Source organism: Ruditapes philippinarum, unplaced genomic scaffold (genome assembly GCF_026571515.1).
Source record: "Ruditapes philippinarum isolate M1 unplaced genomic scaffold, ASM2657151v2 ctg3183_1_1_1_1, whole genome shotgun sequence".
NCBI classification, from domain to species: domain Eukaryota; kingdom Metazoa; phylum Mollusca; class Bivalvia; order Venerida; family Veneridae; genus Ruditapes; species Ruditapes philippinarum.
Window position 1 is genome coordinate 79,598 of NW_026856612.1, and position 20,792 is coordinate 100,389.

Here is a 20,792-nt window from a genome sequence, read left to right on the forward strand (position 1 = left end):
ATTTAGGAAAATCAAAGTCCTAATAAGACTTTTATAGCTCTTAATTAAAAGTGAAAAATATTTATTAGACCTATAAAACTCTTAAAAAGAAAAAATAAAAAGTCGTAAATAGCCTTTTGAAACTCCTTATTACGATTTCAATTGTTTTAAGAGCATTAAGATTTTGCACCAGATTATTCTTTGAAAAGTGATTTTCGACCATGCGACCACATACATGCATCGATGACATGTTGTTAGGAAGGTGACCGTGCGACCACATACACGCATCACAAGGTTCCCCTTCTCTTACGAGAAAGGGACAAGAGTTGTCCGCCCTTTATTAAAGGGCTGACCATTTCCTTATTGTTATTGATAAGGAGGCTAATTTTCATAGATATCTTTTGAATTGGTTTATATACAACAATAGTAACGCAAGCAAAGTGGGTATCAGTTTACATCATTTTAAGTCCGCTATGAAATTTTAAAAGTATCATAATTATATAATTTTTTGGAAAATTATGATTTTAAAGTTTTTTTTTCTACTTTCCATTCTATGTATATAACAGTATTATTGTATTTTTTGCAAAACATGAACGTTTCAAAAACGTTTTATATGCATTGACTATGACAGATATATTTCACACTTTGTTTATCAAATGTTAACCTAGAGGCATTTTTGCCAAAGTACGCATATAATTTCTATATTCGACTTATTCTACTTATAATAGAAAAGGTTATGTGATGGACTGCAAGAAAAAAAAGATATATTAAACTTAAGCAGCTGACAATTTTGACACTGGTTAGACTAAACATATTTGTTAGTTTTATCCAAGCTTGATTGGGTATTACATCACACCGACACAGTAAAGGTCATATGGCGACGTTCCAGCTTTACTGGTGGAGGAAGATCTCAGGTGCCCTTCTGTGAATTATTTCAGGCACGAACGTGTACCTGAGTAGAACCACCGACGTTCCGTAAACTAACTGGATAGCTTCATCACATGAAAGAATCCAAAAGTCCCGGTCGGGATTCGCACCCACAGCGGTGAGGGACAAGTGATTTGAAGTCAACGACCTTAACCACTCGGCCACGGACGCCTCCAAGTTTGCAGGTAAAAAGCCGACACAAAATATAAAAAAGCTCTGATCTGAGATTGAATTTTCATTGAATTTTTATGGAATAGATTTCTCGTTGTATTAGATCCATTTCAAACTGATGTCGTAGCTGGAACCCACGATATCTGTATTGCAAAATCTAAAACGTATACAAATGTGTTTTATCACCAAGGAGATCTTTGGCATAAATTAGTGTTATTAATCTATAATACCATATAAGATTGCTTCATTTTCAACCAATATTACTTATTAATATTACTATCTGATAGATAGGTAGTCCCAAGATCAAAAACATCAAGTTGATATTGTCATAATATCACCAGTTGTTTAACATGAATAATAATTGCGACATTTATCGGCAGTGTTGTGACATTGATCGGTAAGGGAAAATGGTGCAACATTTAACGGCAAAATATTTTGCGACATTTAGCAGCGGTAGTGACATTTAGCGGCAATAGTGCGACCATTGTGACCAGCGCGACATAGAACGGCGCCACAGACGATAAATACATCCACGCATTAATTTCTTAGGGTCAGCGTCTTAGTGCGTGCTGACGACTGGCATACAATTTGGTTAAGTAACTTCAATTAATATCTAACAAGTCAATAATAGTGAATTAAAGTTAGAACATACGACCCGACCCGTACATACGTAAATCAAACTTTTAATAAAGCAGATCGTATACGGGGTCGAAACCTGATCACTTTGCAAACGATATAAATCAAGAATACATCTTAAAGCAGTATGCCCCTAGATTTGTCTAAAATAAATTTTATTAAACGTATACCTATGTCCGAGTTTATAAAGATGTTTGAGCTGAAACTCAGATCTCCGATATTTGGTTGGCCAGAAACCGGCCAATGAAACTAAAAAAGATTTGATACAAAGTTCTGCAAAAAGTTTTATAACCATGAGGTTAGTTTTGTTAACACAGTGTATCATTTAACCTACCTATAACTTTTTAATAAATGGGTAGCAGAAATATTTCTTGGGGATAGAATTTTAATATGAAATGCATAATGCATTCAAAATTTCTTCTGAACTGGAAATGTTAATTATACATACATTTTTTTCTTTCAAAAAAGTTTTATTGTCTTTTCCCCAAAAGTCGTGCCCGTTTTTAAATGCAATTTTTTTTGATCGAAAACAGGTTCTTTGTCGAAAAACTAAAAAATCAATACCCAAATTAAATTTGGTTCCAACGTTTTTAATCAATCAGGGATAAGGGGTCCAATCATTTTTAAAAAATGAGTTTTTTCCTGTAAAAATTTGCTAACTGCATAAAACTATATTGACAGATCGAGGGGAAAGCGAAATATTTGTTTTAAGCAACTTTGAATTAAAACCCATTTTTTTTGCAAAAAATTTTCGATTTTTTAAAAAATTAACCCAGCATCCCCTTTAGGGAAAAATTTTTCAAATATCCCGTTTTTTTAAAATTTTTATGGTTTTTTTTTTCCTTTATTTTTTGTCTAAAAACCAATTAAATTTTGCAAATCTTTTTTAATTTATAATAAATTAGGGGGAAAAATAAAGGGACTGTTTTTTAAACCCCAGTGGAAATTTTCATCCACCTTCTTTTACTCCAAGAGAGGATATCTTTTTTTTTTATTTTGTTTGTGCTTTTTTTTTTTTGTTTTTTTTGGCCCAGCCGTTTTATTCCAGTACGCCCAAAAAATGGGCCCGGTCGTATCATGAGGGGAAGTATTACAAAAAAACTTCGGGCCCCAAAAATTGTAGACCCCTAGCGCTTTTCGGGTTGACCCCCATTTTTTAAAACCCGTAAAGCTTTTTCCTTTTTGGGAAACATTAGAAATACGAAAAAAAGGGCCAATGAAACTTTAAATTTTTTCGAAAAAACCCCAAACATTGTTTAAAACAGCCCAAAGAAATGAAAAAACCCTTGCAAAACCCCAAAAAGCACCCATGCCTCCAGATTAAATGAAAATTCCCAAAAAAAATTGAATGTTTTTAAAATATTGGGAATGAACAAAGAATTAACCCCGGCCCAACTTCCCGCCCCCAACCAAATTTCCCCATTTTATTTGTCAAAAAATGAAAAAAATACCCTTTCCCGGGAAATTAGAAAAACCCCCAGAAACAAAAAATGATAAACAAATACCCCAAAATGGGCCCCTTAAATCACATATCATTTAAAAAATTACTTAAATCTTTCCCCTTTTTCCTTAAAAAGGTCTTTAAAAAAACATTTTTTTTTAATTTTTTTTTTTTAAATTTTTTGGGTTTTATCTGGAAACATGCGGGCCTTTAAAAAGCTTGAAAAAAAAATTTATAAAAAAACTTTTTCCATTACCTAAAAATTTTTCCCACCAGTGGGGGAGGGGTTAAATAAAGCAAAAAAGTCATCAAAAACCCCCCACCCCGCGAAACAGGGAAATTTATGGTTTTTTTAATGTTTTATTAATTCCTCTAGTTTTCGTGCCAAAACTGTTATTTCTTAATGATTACTTTATAAGGATCTCGAAATAGGATACAAAAAAATTTTTGATTTAATGGGTCACCCTGTCAAATTTTTTTTGGGCCTTTAAATGAAAATGAAAATTTAAACAACCTTTTTCCCCCCCCTTTAATTTTTTTCCCGCACTAAATTTTGGCGCAAAAAGAAAAAAATTTTTTTTGGAGGGTTTGCGCATGTTTTCGTTTTTAAACAAAACCCAAAAAACATATTTCTGATTTTTTTTTACTTTTTTTTTTCATGTCATTTTAGAAAATTTTTTCTCCTTTTTTAAAACATGTTTTTTCAAATGAAAAAACCTTTTTAAAAAAAAAAAGACTTTCATTGTTTTTTGTTGTCTTAAAAAAGTTGGCAAATTGCCCATTACCCTTTTTGGCGGTTTGATTTAAAAAGATAAAAATTTTGGGTTCGAAAAAATTTTGGGGCCCTTTCCCCCCCGGGGGCTCAGGCAAAAAAACACATAATACAAAACAGTTTTTTTCCCCATTTTCTTTTTCCCCCCTTTTTGCGCCCGGGGAGAAAATTTTCCCGACAAAATATTATTTTTGTCGTATATTCGCGTTTTTTCGCCGGGGAGTCCCCCCGGAGAAAAAAATACAAAAGGGTTACGAAAATTACTCGAAATTTTTCCATAGTTTTTTTTTGGGAATTAAGTTTTTTTTAGAAATGATAAAGTTTTGTAGAAATAAACTGACAAAAATTTATAATATTCCCTTTTTAAGTGTGAAAAATTTTTTTTTAAACACGTAGCCCCGGGTTGGGAAAAAATTTCAAAAAAGGGCCCAGTATTTTTTTCCCCCAAATAAAGAGTTTGTCACAGCCTGAAATTTTTGAGAAATTTACCAGCCCCTTTTTTTTACAATTATTTAAGTCAAGTTTTTTTTTTTTGGGAAAAATCTAAACCCCTTTAAAAAATTTTAGAATGGACTTTTTGGAAAAAAATTTAAAGGGTACAATAAGTCAAAAAATTATTATGAAACATTGTTTTGAAAAAAACCCCACTCCCCAACAAAATAAAAAAAGACAAGATATTTTGGGCAAAAAAGCAAAAGGGCTTATTAAAATTTCATGCCCTTCTTTATTGCAAAAAAATTTATACCCCGCGTACTTTATTCCGTTTCTTTTTAAACCAAAAATTTTTAAAAAAGGGGCAGTTTGAAAAAAAGACTGTTTTGGGGTAGAGGGAAAAAAATTTATGACTAAATTTTTTTAAAATTATCAATTTTGTTAAATGTAATTAAACTCCCCCTTTTCAAAAATTAAACTAAAAAATTTACTCCCCTAACCCGGGAATTTAGTTATTAAAAAAAATTTCATCCCATTTTTGGTTTTTTCTTCCATATAACCCTATATAAGTATTTTTTTTCCCGGGGTGACCTTTTTTATTTCCCCCAAATTTGAAAAAAAAAAAAGGTCTGAAATCCCCCCCGTGATTTAGGATAGTTTTAAAAGTTACATAAAAAGTGGCTTTTTATAAAATTTCGTTTAAACCAGGGTTTTTCTTTTTTTTTAAAATTCCCCAAAACATTTTTAATCCCCAAAAAAATGAAAATCCCGAAAACTTTTTTTGAAAAAAAAATGTACCATTCAAAACCAAAAACCGGCGGGGGGTTTTAAGCATATTAAAAGAAATCAGCTGTAAAAATTAAATTTGGTTCTTGGGGGTTTTTTTTTTCCCCCTTTTCCCGGATTTTTTTTTTTTCCTTTTTAAAATTTTTCAATATATTTTGTAATTTTTAAAATTGGCCCCCACTTTTTTTGTTAAAAAAATTAAGGGCCGGGAAAGCTTTTAAGTGGGCCAAAACCAAAAACGTAGATAATATTTTTCCCCTTATCCGTTAAAGCATCATTTCCCTTGTTTTTTTTATCTAAAATTTTTAATTGTTGAAAAAATTTCTTTTAAATAAATTTATAACTAATCAACCCTTGTAAACCCGTTTACTGCGTTGTTCAGGGGACTTTTGGGGGTTGGGTAAATTTAAATGTTCAGCATCCCAACCACTCCCCTTTTTGGGGGTTTTCCTTTACCCCAAAAAAAATTAAAAAAGATTAATCAAACGTTACATTTAAAAAAATTTGGGTTTTTTTTTTCAAAAAATTTTTTCTGAATGTAATGCCCCCCCTTTTAAATTCAGTAGTTATATGTATACACATGTTACTTTTTAAAATTTCCCAAATGATCAGGGGTTTAAAAAATTTTAATCAACGTGCCCCAAAATTATCTTTTTTTTTTAATCAAAACTTGAAAAAAATTTTATAAAAATTGTAAAAAAATTTTTTAAAAAAATTAAAGATTTGGGAATAATTTAAAATTTTTTTATGCAATTCAAAACTTTTTTTGCAGTTTTTTCCCTTTATTTACCCGATAAAATTTTTTTATTTCTAAAGCTTTTTTTTGAAATTTTTATTTTTTTTTGGAAATTTTTACGGGGATTTTTTAATTTGCCTTTTTAAAATTGGGGAAAAATTAACTATTTTTTTTCCCTTTTTCCAAATTTTTTTACTTTTTAAAAAATTTTTTTCATGAAATTAGCATGATTTTTGGAGACAAGGGCCAAATTGGGGTTTTAAAATTTTTTACCATTCTTTGTTTTTCCCCCCGCGACCCCGAAAAGCAAAAAAGGCCCGAAAATTTAAAAAAATTTAAAATGGCGGGGGCCCCCGGAAAGCGAAAATTTCCCCTTATTACCCGAGGGCGCGGGGGGGGGGAATTTTAAATTTATAAAAAACCCTTTTTTTCCCGGGCGGGGCCCCCGGGAGAAGTTTTTTAAAAAAAATAAAAGGGCGGGGTCCCCGGTTTTTAAAAATTTTGCAAATTTTAAAGCGAGGGGGGGGGCCCCGAAGTTTAATAAATTTAAAAACTTCCCCGCGCCCCCCCGGGCTAAAAAAGCGGTTTTTCGTCCCCCCCCGCCCCCGCCAAGCAAAAAAGTCAAAAAAATAAAAATTTTAAAATGGGGGGGCCCGGCCGGGGGAAAAACACCCCTTTTTTTGCAGGGCCCGGGGGCCCCAAAATTTTTAATAGATAAAATTTTCGCCCCCCGGGGGGGCCGGGGAAACGAGTTTTAAAAGAAAAAAAAAACGGGGGGGTCGCGGGACGAAAACACGCAAATAGGGGGGGGGCGGGGGGGGGCGAATTTTAAAATTAAAAAAAACCTTCGCCCCCCCTCCCCCCCCCCCCCCGTTTATTAGTGTTTGTTTCCCCTCCCGCGACCTTTGGGCCCAAGCGAAAAAGTCGATAATTAACAATTAAAATGGCGGGGGTGCGGAGCGAAAACACGCTAATTAGCGCCCAAATAACTTCGCCGCGCCCCCCCGCTAATTAGTGTGTTTTCGTCCCGCGACCTCGCCAAGCGAAAAGTCGATAATTAACAAGTTAAAATGGCGGGGGTGCCCTCGCCGTTTTATTTCTTAAATCTCGTCCCGCCGCCCCGGCGGCGGCCCGAAGTTTTTATTATTAAATTTCGCCCCGCGCCCCCGTTAATTAGCGTTTTTTCGTCCCCTCGACCCCGCCGTTTTAAACTTGTTAATCTCCGACTTTTTTGCTTGCGGGGTCGCGGGGCGAAAACACGAATGGAAAACAAATCAAGCCACCATAACATTGCCTTTTTTTAGAGACTAAAATTTGCCATATAAAATATCTTTTTTTCAATTTCTTTTGCTTTAATTTTTTTAAACATGAACCTTTTTTTTATGTATGTTGACTTTTTTTAAACGATTTCTCAGATTTAAAATTTGGGTTATATACTTATTGTTTTAGACGATCCCCAAACTGTGAAACCCCTTTGTTAACTTTTTCACCTGCTAAATGTGTGGAGTTTGGTTTTTTGTTTCCGTTTTTCCACCCCGGGAACAGTCAAATAAATTTTTTCGGGCCCTTTTAAAATTTTAAAAACCCAAAAAAAAAATGAGCTGGAAACAGTATAAACCCCTTTTTCAAACAACAGGGGATTCCCAAAGTTTTGCCGGGCTCTATATAAGCGGAAAGGGCCGAAAAAAGAATTCCAAAAATTTTAAGGAGGGGCCCTTTTTTTTACAAGGGGGAAAAAAAAAAATTTAAGGGGTTTATGGGTTTAAAATTTAACCCGTTTTTTTTTATTTTTTTTTTATATTTTTGTTAAAAAAAAAGGGAAATAAATTTAATAATGAATGAATAAAAAAAATTAATAATGAATTGAAAATGAATAAAAATAAATTTAAATAAAATAAATAATTTAAATAAAAAAATTTAAATAAAAAAAATAAAGAAGGGAATGAAATAAAAGGAAGGGAAGGGAAAAAAAGGAAAGGAAAAGGAAAAGGAAAGGGGAAGGGAAAACCGAACAAACAAAACGAAGAACGAACAAACCCAAAACGAACAAAAATGAAAAAAAAGGGAATAAAAAATATTTTCTAAAATAATTTGAATTGTAAAAAAATAAAAAAATCGGGAAATACCCAAATGAAAAAATTTTCCCCATTGCCCCAAAAAAAATTTAATAAATGGGGGATTTTTATTATCGTTTTTGGGGGTTAAACAATTTAACCCCACCAGAAAGTCACCTTTGACGGTTGTAATTGCATACAGTGAATTAACTTCATTGCTACAAAATTGACTTGTAATTTTAGCGGTGACGTAGTTTTACGGTTCTACAAGGGTTAAATCAGAGTGATTTATGACAGTGAAAGAAATCGAACACGTTTCAAAATAAGCTTTAATCAACACATAGCTAAATTAACTCCGTAACGGTATCAAAACGTATACGGGGTTTTAGATCGTCGGGATATACGTAAAAGTTTTCTTGGAGGAAAAAATATAAATTTTTGTCTATTTGTTTGTTGTGGATATAAAATTTGTTATTGCCGTAAAAAAGAGAGATTTATGTTTTTTTCCTTTTAAATAGTTACAAGGAACAAAAGGTTGTTTAGAATACGGACCAGAAATAGATTTGAACGGGGAAAAAGATTTGGATCAAGTATTAGATTAAAATAAATTTTGGGTTTTTTTGGTTTTCTTGCCCCTTTGTAAAAAAAACCTTTAAAACCCATATTCCCCGGGTGGAAAAAGGATATTTTTTTCTTTTGATTTTGACAAGTTTTTTTAAAAATTTTTCCCCTTTTTTTAATTTCAATTTTATTTGAAACAAACCTTTTTTACATGTTTTGGGGGCCAAAAAAAATCAGCATTTGGGTTTTGTGCAAGACAAAGGGGCCCTTAAAAAACAATAATTTTTTAAAATTTTTCGGGGGTTTAACTTTGAACGGTATTGGGAAAATTGTTTGGGGGAAAATAAAAAACGGAAAAATAAATTGTGATTGAAAAACAAATTTTTCTTAAAAAAGGAGTCTCTTTAAAGTAATTTCCAACGGAAAAAAGCTTTTTTTTTCTTAACGAAAAATGTAAGGGGGTTTTTTTATGTCCAAAAAAAAAAACAAACTGTGAAAATTTATTTTTAAACCAGGGGTTTCCCGCTGTCTTCTTTCCCTCCGGAAAAATGTCTGCATATTTTATCAAAAACATAAAAATTTTGGAAAAAATTTTTTTAACCCTCAATTTTTAATTAAAAAAAGTGGAAATTTTAGATTAGATTTTAACATTTTTTTTTAAAAAATTTAAAACTTGTTTAAAATTTAAATAATCTCCAAAATTGAAGATTTTAAAAATGAAATTCCCCCCAAAAAATTAAAGCCTTTAATATAATTGGGATTAAACGCCCGGGTTTGGGCGGGCCCGTGGCAAAAAATCCCCCAAATTTCCCTCCCTTTTTAAGGTTTTAAATTTTTTTTATTTTTTCTATAAAATTTTTCAAAAATCCCTCAACAGTATTACCCCTTTGGGAAATGAAAGATGAAAGTCACATGAACCCTTTCGTACGTTGAAATTTTAAAAAGAAAAAATCATCGTTACATTTTGAAAAACTAACCCTCCCTTTTTTTTTTTTTCTTATTATTTTTAACTTTTTTGTTTGTTCGTCCTTTTTACTAAAATTTTTTTCGAAAAATTACCAAAAAATATAAAACAAGAAACTAATGAAAAAAAAATCAAAAAAACTTAAAAAAAATAAAAAAAAACAAAAAAATGAAAATTTTAAAAGTTTGTGAAAGGGGAGAGAATTTTTCTGTACTGATAAGGGGAGATCCCCTGCGTAGGAAGGGTTGGATAGAATCTTTTGCAAAAATATTCCCGGGATATTTTGCATTTTCCCCTTTTGAAAAATTAAAATGAAAAGTGGGTAAAAATTACAAGAAAAAATTGGTAATATCAAACCGCTTTAAATTTCCATCTGTTTTGGGTATACATGGAAATTTTCGGAAAATTTTTAACCCATTTGGGGGGCCTTTATAACCAATAAATCCATGTATCCGAAGTTTGACGGAATTGACCAAAAAGTTGACACGAGAAAGTGCCCGAAATATGCCGAGTGTGTACAGTTATGTATTGGAATAAAACTTTAAAAAAAGGTAAACACTATATCTTGAACACATCAGCATTCATATTACCTTAATGATTTGATAATCATTTGTTTTTAAATATTATTTAAGCCTAAAAGATACTAATGAATTTGAATCTGTCCTGTTAAATGAAAACAGGATGTGAATAATTCTTAGAGGAAATTTTTAAAACCAGACAAAATTTAGCGTCTTGGGACCGGACCCCAAATTTAAATACAACAAACACCTGTGTCAACAAGAATGGTGTAGAATGATTTTAATTGATAAAATTTCCGGTTTTTCAAAAAAGACCAAAAATTTTGGGAATTTAATGGGTTTTTTTTCTTTAAAAAAAAACAAGATAAAAAACAAGCTTTTATGAAAAATAAAAAAAGTATGGGGGCGAGTTGGACATTTAATTAAACGTTGGTGTCCCCTGTTTTTTTTTGGGCCCCCGGGGTTTTCCAACTTTTCACAAAAAGTAACAAAAATGCCCCAAACCAAAACCCAAAATGAAACGTATGAGGGGAAAAACCCGTGTTTTTAAAAACTACCTTTTTTCACCATTTGGGTTTTTTATAAGACTTACCCCGACTTTTACCCCTTTACCCCTTCTGTTTTTTCTTTTTCCAGGGGGGGACTTCGGGGAAAAAATTATTTTTTTTAAATTGGGGATTAAAATACAAAAATTAAATTTTTTGGGAAAAACCCTAAAAGTACAATCACATTTTGGAAAATCTTTTTTTCCTTTTTTTGTTTTCTGATATTGATTAAAAGCATTTTTGCTTTTGTCGATTAATTCTTAAGAGTTTGTAATAATTTCAGTAGACACGGGGACATTTAAAAACTTGACCAAAGGGTCAAGTGTCCCTAGTCAGATTCTACTTTAATTATCATAAATTGAAAAATAATTGCTAAGTATTTGGGGTTTTGCGATGGTTTCTAAAAATTAATGTAAACACACTTAAAGATAACCCACTGGAAAAATTGAGGAGGCTGAAAACTTGAACTAACGATGATTACAAGTAAAAAAAATGTTACCTTTTTCTGTTTGTTTTTAATACCCCAAGCAGATTTCTTTAAAAATGTTGAATTATTCCATGGAGTGTTAAGTCCTTTTCCCCAAGACATATTTATAACTTTTCGTAAATGTTAACTTTTTGTACCCCAATTTTAAATATATATTGGTATACTTAAAGAACCCCCCCTTTTTCTTCCTTTCCCTTTCAAATTATAATTTAAAACAAAATGAAAAAACTGTGCTATTGCCCCTTTTCTGGCCCAAAAAAGGTCAAGGTCGATTTGTAATAATGACTGTTCTAATACATGTACTTCAAGTTTTGTGAAATAACACTAACATACATGTTTCAGTGTTATATTAAATGTTTCATTACAATCACATCAGCATTTTGATTAAATATCATATTCTTGAAATTATTAAAATTTATTCTTAAAATGTATTACCCTTTTTTAAATAACCGGGAACTAGGCCAAACAGGTTTGGAAAAATGTCGTCTGCAAGTTCTATTTTGCGGCCGGACGTGACCAATACGTACCACTTGTGTACTTGAAAGACAAAGAAGTCGTTTCGTCTCATTAGTTCTATATTGGCAGACGACAATTAAGAAGAAAGAAAATCAATTATTGTTTTTCTATAATGACGTTTTTAAGAGTCCATGTGAAATATAAGTACATCTGTATTGTATGTCGACAGACCAATACTATCTTTGTTCTAAACACGCGATTCAAAAACAAAAACATTTCAAATTCGTCTTTATCGCTTATTTACACTTTTGTAAACTTTCTGGCAGACAAAAACACGTGTCGCGTTTTTGTCAATTCATTTCGTTTGAATATGCACGTTCGCGTTTCTTTTGGTATAGCATTACCCATTACTCATTATATTTTTGCGTTTTAAACAAAGATAAAAAAAATGTTTTAGAATTGTTATGACAGAAATGAAACAAAATGTTTTGTTCAATATTTGTAACCGGGCCTGAAAATTCAGCCTGAATGCCACGAAGAGACTTACATGAAAATCCACTCAAATCTAAATTGTCGGCACTTTAATTTTACAGATCATTTTGCTGTCTTTGAAGTTGATACAATTACGCCATATCTTAACATACAATTCACATAAACTTTTTCAGTCAATAGCTTATCTTGAATACCAATTGACATTTTTATCAATTTTGAAACTCTTATAAAAAACATAGTAACACTGCATCAAAATCATTGAAAAGCAGCCATGTTATGTCAACACTCATATTGTCCAAAGCCTTCCAAATAATCAGTGTCAAAGGTCATACAGAAGGTTTCGACATGTGTCTGTTTGATTGGCTTATTTTAGATATATTTTCAGAATACACTAATCAGATAATGACATTTATGGCCCTTTTCGCACGTGAGTTTGAAAAATATACTTCTTGTACTAAAGAGCGTTTTTGTGACAGAGACTACGGTGCCGTTAACATGACGGTGCAAAATATGCTCATGCAAAATTATTTTAACATATGCATTAAAGTGAATTGGTCTATCATAGAAGATCTGTAATAACATACCTGATTATTTTGACAGTATTCAGTATCATACATGAAAACAAAACCCAAAAGAAATACATATGGTGTTGGATTCATTATCCGGCACAGCTTAAAAATATTTACAGACCTTTTCCTTACTATTTTGGGAAAAAAGTACCGTGGCCAGTTTGGGATATTTTGCGTCGTAAAATTGCTTAATTGGGAAAAATATCTGAAACCTTTTGAAACCTCCTTCATGCCTTTTTGGCATAGCATTTTGATCTGCGCAAAATTGTTTATTCCAGCCAATGCAAATATCATTCAAAGCATAAAAAATACTTTAAATTTTGACGATGAAATGTGTGGAAACATCTGTCTGATATCTTACTGGAATGAACTTAGTTTTGATATCGAAAATTTTAGTTCAATTGTAATTCAATTGGGATTTTCTTTAAAGATTTGGAAAAAAATAAGCATATTTGCCATTGGGAATGGATTTGGTAATCTGACTAGTGGTGCCACTGGGAAAAGTCATGATTTAACAGAAAATAAAGTGTTCTCAAATAAATATAATTTTATATATATTTCGTCATACATGTGAGCTCACTAAATCACTTTAGAACTCTATCAAAAACTGTTTTCCAGAAATATGTCATAAGAATATCCAAATGATATATTTCTATTGTTTTCATGTTTTTGAAATACGTATGAAAAATATGCCTATAATTATAGACCAATCCACTTTAACTATAATTAAATGGAGATTCTGAAAGCCTAGATTGTTTTGATTAACGAATATAGATAAATCAGTTCCTTAGAAAGATGCAGGTGCTTTTGATTTATGTTGCTTCTACATGCAAATGTATTGAATAATAATAATTCTTTATATACATTTTTTTCTACATAAACGGTATGGTAAAACAGTGCAGAACTTTTGAGAATTTTATTAATTTCATATATTCCAAATCTTTAGGATTGTCGCTTTTAGTGGTGTACAACATTAAATTAAATCAAATATCATTATGTTGTTTAAAAAATGATACACCTGACGCTGTTTGTGATCTAAAAACAATTACAGCTCATTTTTCTGTATCAGACGACATAAAGAGACTATCAAATTCACTTTATCTATTGAAACACTCAGAAATTAATACCATAAACAGATTTTCTTAAGCATTAAAAGTGAGGGCAGCTTAGTTAATACTTAAAATTGGGGCATTCATCATTTTTAATGACATCGTAAAGATATAATAAATTGTTTCGAAGATGGTACAAAATGAAACACACAAAAACGTGACCTGGTTTTAACAATAATTAGCCGTTTGAAGTTGAAAACCCGCTTTCACCTGCCATGATCCACTTGTTTTCCTATGTAAAATTAATGGAGTTTTTGAAAAGGAAATTCACCTGTTAAGTTATACAAGTCTTTGAAATAGCGAGCTTTGATGTAAAATATTTTAAAAGCAGGTTTGATGAATGGTGTTTGTAGTAAAATGCAACTATATTGAAAGTGTATTAAACGCCTTTTATCTAGAATTGATAGTTTCTTTTCAAAATTTAATTTCAACCATACAAAATGCAAATAAAACACATGTTAAAGCATAATTTATAGCACTTAAAAGGCCACACAAAATGGGATTTATTTTTCTTAATGGTCCCGTGTAAGAAAAAAAAGAAAAAGAAAAAGAAATACAAATACCCCCCCCCCGCCAAAAAAACAACAACAAAAAACACACACACAAAACACAAAACAACAACAATTACAACAGCAACAAATATCAACTATCAATAAATTTAACGCTTTGCATGCTGTGCTTAGCATGCTGTGAAAAAGTCGTCTGCTTCCAAAATTATTTTTTGAAATTTAGCCCCTATTTCGTTAGTAATGGCGTAGAGATATAATGATAAAAAAAGTAAATTCAGCCCGTTTTTTTCATTTCAGAGGAACTTCATTGAGGTCAAGTCCAAAAGCCTAAACAAATAAGATTTGAATTTCTTACATAGATCAACTGGGGAGCTTAAACAGAAATATATGCAAATGATAATTAAGCCAAAAGTTATTGAAAAACATATTATTATGCTATTCTTTGCCCAAATTAAGTGAAAAGCCTTTCAACGCTTTTCAGTTTTGTGTCATTTTTCATAATTAGAATAACCATATATAGATGTTTGAACAACTGACCTCTCGCCACTGCGTGTCCTAAATCCGCTAAGAGGAAGCTATCCAGCTAGGTTACGGACAACCGGTGGTTCACTACTCAGATGTCCGCTCGTGCCAAAGGTGCTGCATCTGAGACCTTCCTCCAGAAGGAAAGCGTAAAAGTTGCCATAATTATGATATTAATAGTGTCAGTGTCACTTAAAACACAGCAACACCACCACAACCAACAACAACAACAAAAGCGACAACGACAGTGGCAGCAGCAACGTCGTCGTTGACGACGACGACGACGACAACAACAACAACGACTTAAAACACAACAACAACAACAAAACTGAAACAAATCAAAAAATGAAATAAACCATAAATAGATTAAAAAAAACCCTTATGTATGAGACATCAAAGGGGGCAAAGTGATATGCTCTTAAATAATAAATTTAAGTCTTAAAATATTTTAGGAATTGAGATTGTACAAAATGTTGTTAGGCAGTTTGTCAATTTTTTTCGACTGTTTTAAACATTAATAATTTATGTAAATTGTGGTTTTTCAGTACATTTAAGTCACTAAAGGTGTGGGTAACAAATTAATTATGATCTTTTACCAAGCCCATCTAGTTTTTTTTTTCAATAAGTTAAATTCTTTAAATCATTCATCTTTTTCCCGACAGCGGTTTTAATGGAGATAAATATTGCAAAGCTATCCTAAAAGCTTGTTATTAAAAGTTTATCAACTATAAGACATTGTTATATCTATATAAAATACCAAAAAATTGACCCTTTTCAATAATATTGACACTTAAATTTATACTGGCAATTAAACTTGTGTCGCTCTATTGAAAATTATGGCGAATTAAGTCATAAAAGTGTATTCTTAAGAGAGAAATGTATTCAAAATTATCAATCAAGTGAAGTTAAGAAAGGATTATATTTCTTTTATATCTGTGGCATTTATCTCCGTCTATTTTTTTAAGTATTTAAAATTTTGAAAGTTCATATACTGGTTAACATCCTACAAAAGCAAATTATTTTCAATGTGCTAAAAGTCTTGAAAAGTTTGAATCAATGGATTGTGTGAAAGTATATTAAAATGCAATTTCTATTGTACAATATCGATTGGATTCCGAATTTGTTTAACAAAATCTCATATATATATATATATATATATATATATATATATATATATATATATATATATATATATATATATATATATATATACAAATGATGTACAATTATTTCATACTTAAAATAATGCCAAGTCATGAACTTAAGTTCCGAAGACGTTTTGTGTGAGGTTACGGAAAATGCGGCCCGATGTTAAGCAATTCCGATTTTTACAGTATTTAGCTCCCTTGACAAAATTTGTAGCCATTTTTGGGTACATTATTCAATACATATGATTTACAAAATGTATAAATATGCGAGTAAACAAATGATTTAGATGTCAAATTAGTTTGAAATATGAAGAATTTAGCGTTATAGAGGTTATTTTTATGAGCTTACAATATCAAAATGATATCGTTGTGAGACCTCTTTTTATCTAATCTGGAAATGACCCTCTAAAATGGCATCCATGGGAAGTAAAATGTAATGTTGTGTGAAAAACATCGGTTGAGAACCATCGTATAAAAATGATCTGAAGATGTCTTTTTACATTCGTTCTTTCTGTTGTATATTTATTTTCCCATTGAAATTTCTCTTTTTAACTTTCCCATGGCGTTTGGCTGACGAGTGGTAAACTTGTTTTATAAACGAACAGACAAAGTACTTATTTCACAGAATACGCTGTTGAGAAAAAAATTATATACCTGTTTTTTGTTTTTTAAAAAGATTTGAGTTTTCATTCGAAGGTGATACACATTTTTGCCTTATAAATCTCACTGGGGTGTTTAAACTCTTTATGCATGTAGAACATCGCAAAGGTAACTTATACGAGCTGTCAATTTCTATACCATACCATATGTACGGAAATGAACGAAACTTAACGATCAACTTTTAAGTAAATACTATAGCTAACGTTTTCCAATAATTTCAGCTGAAGATGCGCCGACACCTGGGGACGAAGAAGGTTTCAAAGATCTAATCAAGTTTTGGAAGAAACATGGAATTCCAATACCAAAAGATTTAATATCAGATATGGCAGACGAAAAAGGTTAGTAGACCTTGACCTTCTTCTCAAAAATTTTGTAACTCTTACCGTAATGAATTTGTTCTGCTTTGCATCTAGAGTAGTCAAGGGGCAAAGAATTCAGCTATCAAGGGTCAATCGCAACTACTCGGCCCTTTCCGCCAGTCTTCGGATAAGATATATATTATAGATAATAGCCGAGGCAGTTCCGAATGATCAAGAGTATAGAGTCTGCTCCAATCGCATCTTCTCGGCAATTTCCGTTGAACTTCGGATAAGAAGTCAAAGGTTATTATGAATAATAGCCGAGGTGTTCCGATTGGAGCCTGTTATACTGCAGCAGATTAAAAGTTCAATTAAAACTTCTGAAAATAGTTTGATCAGAGTTTGAAGAAAAGATTCTGGCGATTTTAGACACAGTTAAAATATCTTGGGCACACATACGGTCCACGTGATTTCCAGACGTGAACTCTTATGGAACGCATATTGTCTGAGGCACGGTACTTTAAATGAAGGATAAGGTCAAATATTGTTAAAACAAAAAGCAGTACAAGGTTTAAACGCAAAGTAATTCATTTTTTTTAGATCATACGAATCGATATAGATCTTGTTACGAAAGCGTGGCTATAGCTCGGCATACGCAAATTCGCATTTAACCCTCGGGGTAGCTTTAATTGCTGACTAGCAGAAGACAAATATGCACATTTTACAAATAATCTGAATATCTGATTACATTGTTTTCAGCGACAACGTTATCAAGTATCCTTCACCATTGTGGTTCTATTATATGCCACTCAATCTTTACAATTGTGCACTTTTGCGTTGTAATTCCAATATTCATTCCTTTTCCTGGAAAATTAAAACGTTAACCTTTGACCTGCTGGTACCGAAAATTCTTAACCTTTGTCACCAGTATAAAACCAGACAAGCATGCACAGCCGTGCAGTCTGACAAGGCTCTATAATGTTATTATTAGTTCAATTTTTGTAATTTAATATTGAAATCCCTAAAAATATTGAATGAACTGCTCCAAATTTAAAGCTGGAATAATCCATTCTACAAATTTAGCAGGTTATAGGTTAATCATTCCCTGTAGATATATGTTTATTCGGTTTTCTTTTGTCTTTTCGCTGAATTGTTTTCTCACATGTTTTTGCAGTGAAAAGGGCAAAGGCTAAAGGTCAAGGTCGCAGACGATCGCGAGAATTGGAAGATCTGCACATGTGTGCTTCAACAGGAAAGTTTAACCTTGAAAAATTGTCACAGTTGAATGAAAATGAGGAGGAAGATGAAAACAATCATAAACTTAGTGACTTGAAAATTTCCGACAATAAAAATCACCATGCAAAAAAGCCGTTGACGCGCCGACACACTGATTCGACTTCACAAATTGGCGCCAAAACGGCAACTCCAAGAGGAGGCTCTATGACGAAAGCAGGGTCAAAGTCATCTTTGAACGGTGTTCATGCAAGTAGTCCGTCAACTCAGAAGAAACTGATTGCGCGGTCTATTTCACACAATAAGTGAGAACAGAAAACATCATGGAAAGTGATGGGATTTTATATAAATTTTGTGCTGTGATTTTTATTCGACATCCGTCCATTTAATCTAAATATGAAATATAAAATAATTTCACTGTTTTGTTTCTGCTGCGTTTAAAAAGCATGCGGTACCGTAGACGATAGTGACGTCATTATTTGGCGTACAATTTATCGTCTGCTGATAATGCACAACTTGGACGCCTGAATAAAGGGCAAGTTGGTGTGGATTGCGATGTTTAAATTTTTATCAACTACAAGTATATTTAATGATTCTGACATTGAATATAATTTTATACGACGCCTTAATATTTTCGAACAATTGAAACATTTTTCCAAAGTTTAAAGCACCTAGATTTCTAATTATAAATGTGTTTATATTATAGACAGTTTATATATATAACAGTATTCATTTTGTACAAATAAAATCTAACTCGTACTTGATAAGAGTACCTGGAACGTATTCTTTGTAAATTTTGCTAGGTCTCAATCTGACTAAAGTTCAGAGCTAGCTCATTTTGTGAGCTAGGACAATTTGTCTTCTAGGCCAATATGTCAGTTAGGTCAATATGTCAGCTAGGTCAAGATGTCAAAAACACCAAGATGCCAGCTAGGTCGAGAAGTCAGTTAGGCCAAGATGTCATCTTGGCCTAGATGTCAGCTAGATCAATATGTCATCTAGGTCAAGATGTCAGTTAAACTAAGATGTCAGCTAGGTCAATATATCATCTAGGTCAAGATGTCACTTAGGCCAATGTGTCAGCTAGGTCAATATGTCAGCTTTGCTAAGATTTCAGATAGGCCAAGATGTCAGCTAGGTCAATATGTCAGCTTGGCCAAGATGTCAGTTAGGCCAAGATGTCAGCTAGGTCAATATGTCATCTAGGTCAAGATGTCAGTCAGGCCAAGATATCAGCTAGGTCAATATATCATCTAGGTGAAGATGTAAGTTAAGCCAAGATGTCAGCTAGGTCAATATGTCATTTAACTCAAGATGTCAGTTAGGCTATGATGTAAGCTAGGTCAATATTTCAGCTTTGCCAAGATGTCAGTTAGGCCAAGATGTGAGCTAGGTCAATATTTCACGCGTGTGATTTTCACAAGTATGATCCATGCACCATTACAAAGTACCAGATCAAGATACTTTTACATGACGATTTTGCTATATAGAACTACGTACGCATACATTTAACCCTTACGTAATTCATTACGTCAGCAGCGTCATTACGGATCACAATGCGGCTTTTAAGAAAAAAGAAATTCTGGTCGTATTAATGCATTATAAATATAGCACACTATCAAAAGGTCGAAGGTTTGCTATATCAGAAAAGAATAGAACAGAAAATAGCAGAACAGAATCGAATATATTTTCATTTTCATATTATTGTACCGTATTTGTTTGTGTTGTTTATTGCAATATTGTATTTAAATAAAATTATATTTAATGTTAATAATTGAAATGCATAATTATAACATTTATGAATAAACCGTAAACGACACCTATAGTTCTATAGTTCTTGCACCTATCGTTACGAAAGTGAGAAAAAACCGTTTGAATTAGACACCAATTGGCATTTTCGGTTTGTTACAAAAACAAAACAAAAATAATAATTTTCCTACATCATAAAGAAGTAAATTGAAGTAATAAAATTGATTGTAATTTGTTTTGTACGTTTCACTGGATATATCAGCTTTCGGAAATGGGGTATAATATAAGTTTATACTCATGCGTCAAATGCGACGCATAATTATGCAGTGCATTAAGTTTGATCAGCCATACTGTCCCGCACGAATACACTTTTAAAATTTCTGAATTTTGAAGACATAAGATGAGTAGATCTAAAGCAGATATTTTTTTTCTAAAATGATCTAAAGAATGTCATTACATTATTTAACCCTATAATTTTAAAAATCTTTCAACTAAAATTTCGTTTAAAGGTGAACAAGAAAAAAAAGATGTCTTTCAACGATACGATATCTCAACGTCAAACTTTCTTATCACTCTTAACTCGAGTTGTAACACATAATCAAATAAGCCCAGCAGATTTACACACACAAAGATCGGTCAAGTTCAAACTTTAAACGCATTAAAAGATTTTCCGACAGTTGTATCTTAATTTATACAAATTGAGAAAGATAAAAACAGATTGAATTATGGCCCAATGAAACCTATGGTGATATTGGAGCCTCACACTTTACCGGGTGTTATATTTGAGCCGCGTCACGACAAAACCAACATAATGGGTTTGCGACCAGCATGGATCCAGACCAGCCTGCGCGTCCGCGCAGTCTGATCAGGATCCATGCTGTTTGCTTACCAACTCTATTACAAGTAGAGAAACTAATAGCGAACAGCATGGATCCTGATCAGACTGCGCGGATGCGCAGGCTAGTCTGGATCCATGCTGGTCGTAAACCCACTATATTGGTTTTGTCGTGACGCGGCTCATTTCGTCAGCGGTACTC

At 32.3% G+C, this 20,792-nt stretch overlaps 1 protein-coding gene across 1 annotated transcript; it reads left to right on the plus strand.

The window, feature by feature from the left end:
* The first annotated feature begins 16,658 nt into the window (after nt 1-16,658).
* Nucleotides 16,659-19,825, plus strand: LOC132747126 (uncharacterized). The gene is made up of 2 exons (XM_060736441.1): nt 16,659-16,812; nt 17,948-19,825. Exons 1-2 carry the CDS (start codon nt 16,797-16,799, stop codon nt 18,313-18,315), a joined length of 384 nt encoding a protein of 127 aa, XP_060592424.1. The 5' UTR covers nt 16,659-16,796; the 3' UTR covers nt 18,316-19,825.
* Nucleotides 19,826-20,792: the final 967 nt, after the last annotated feature.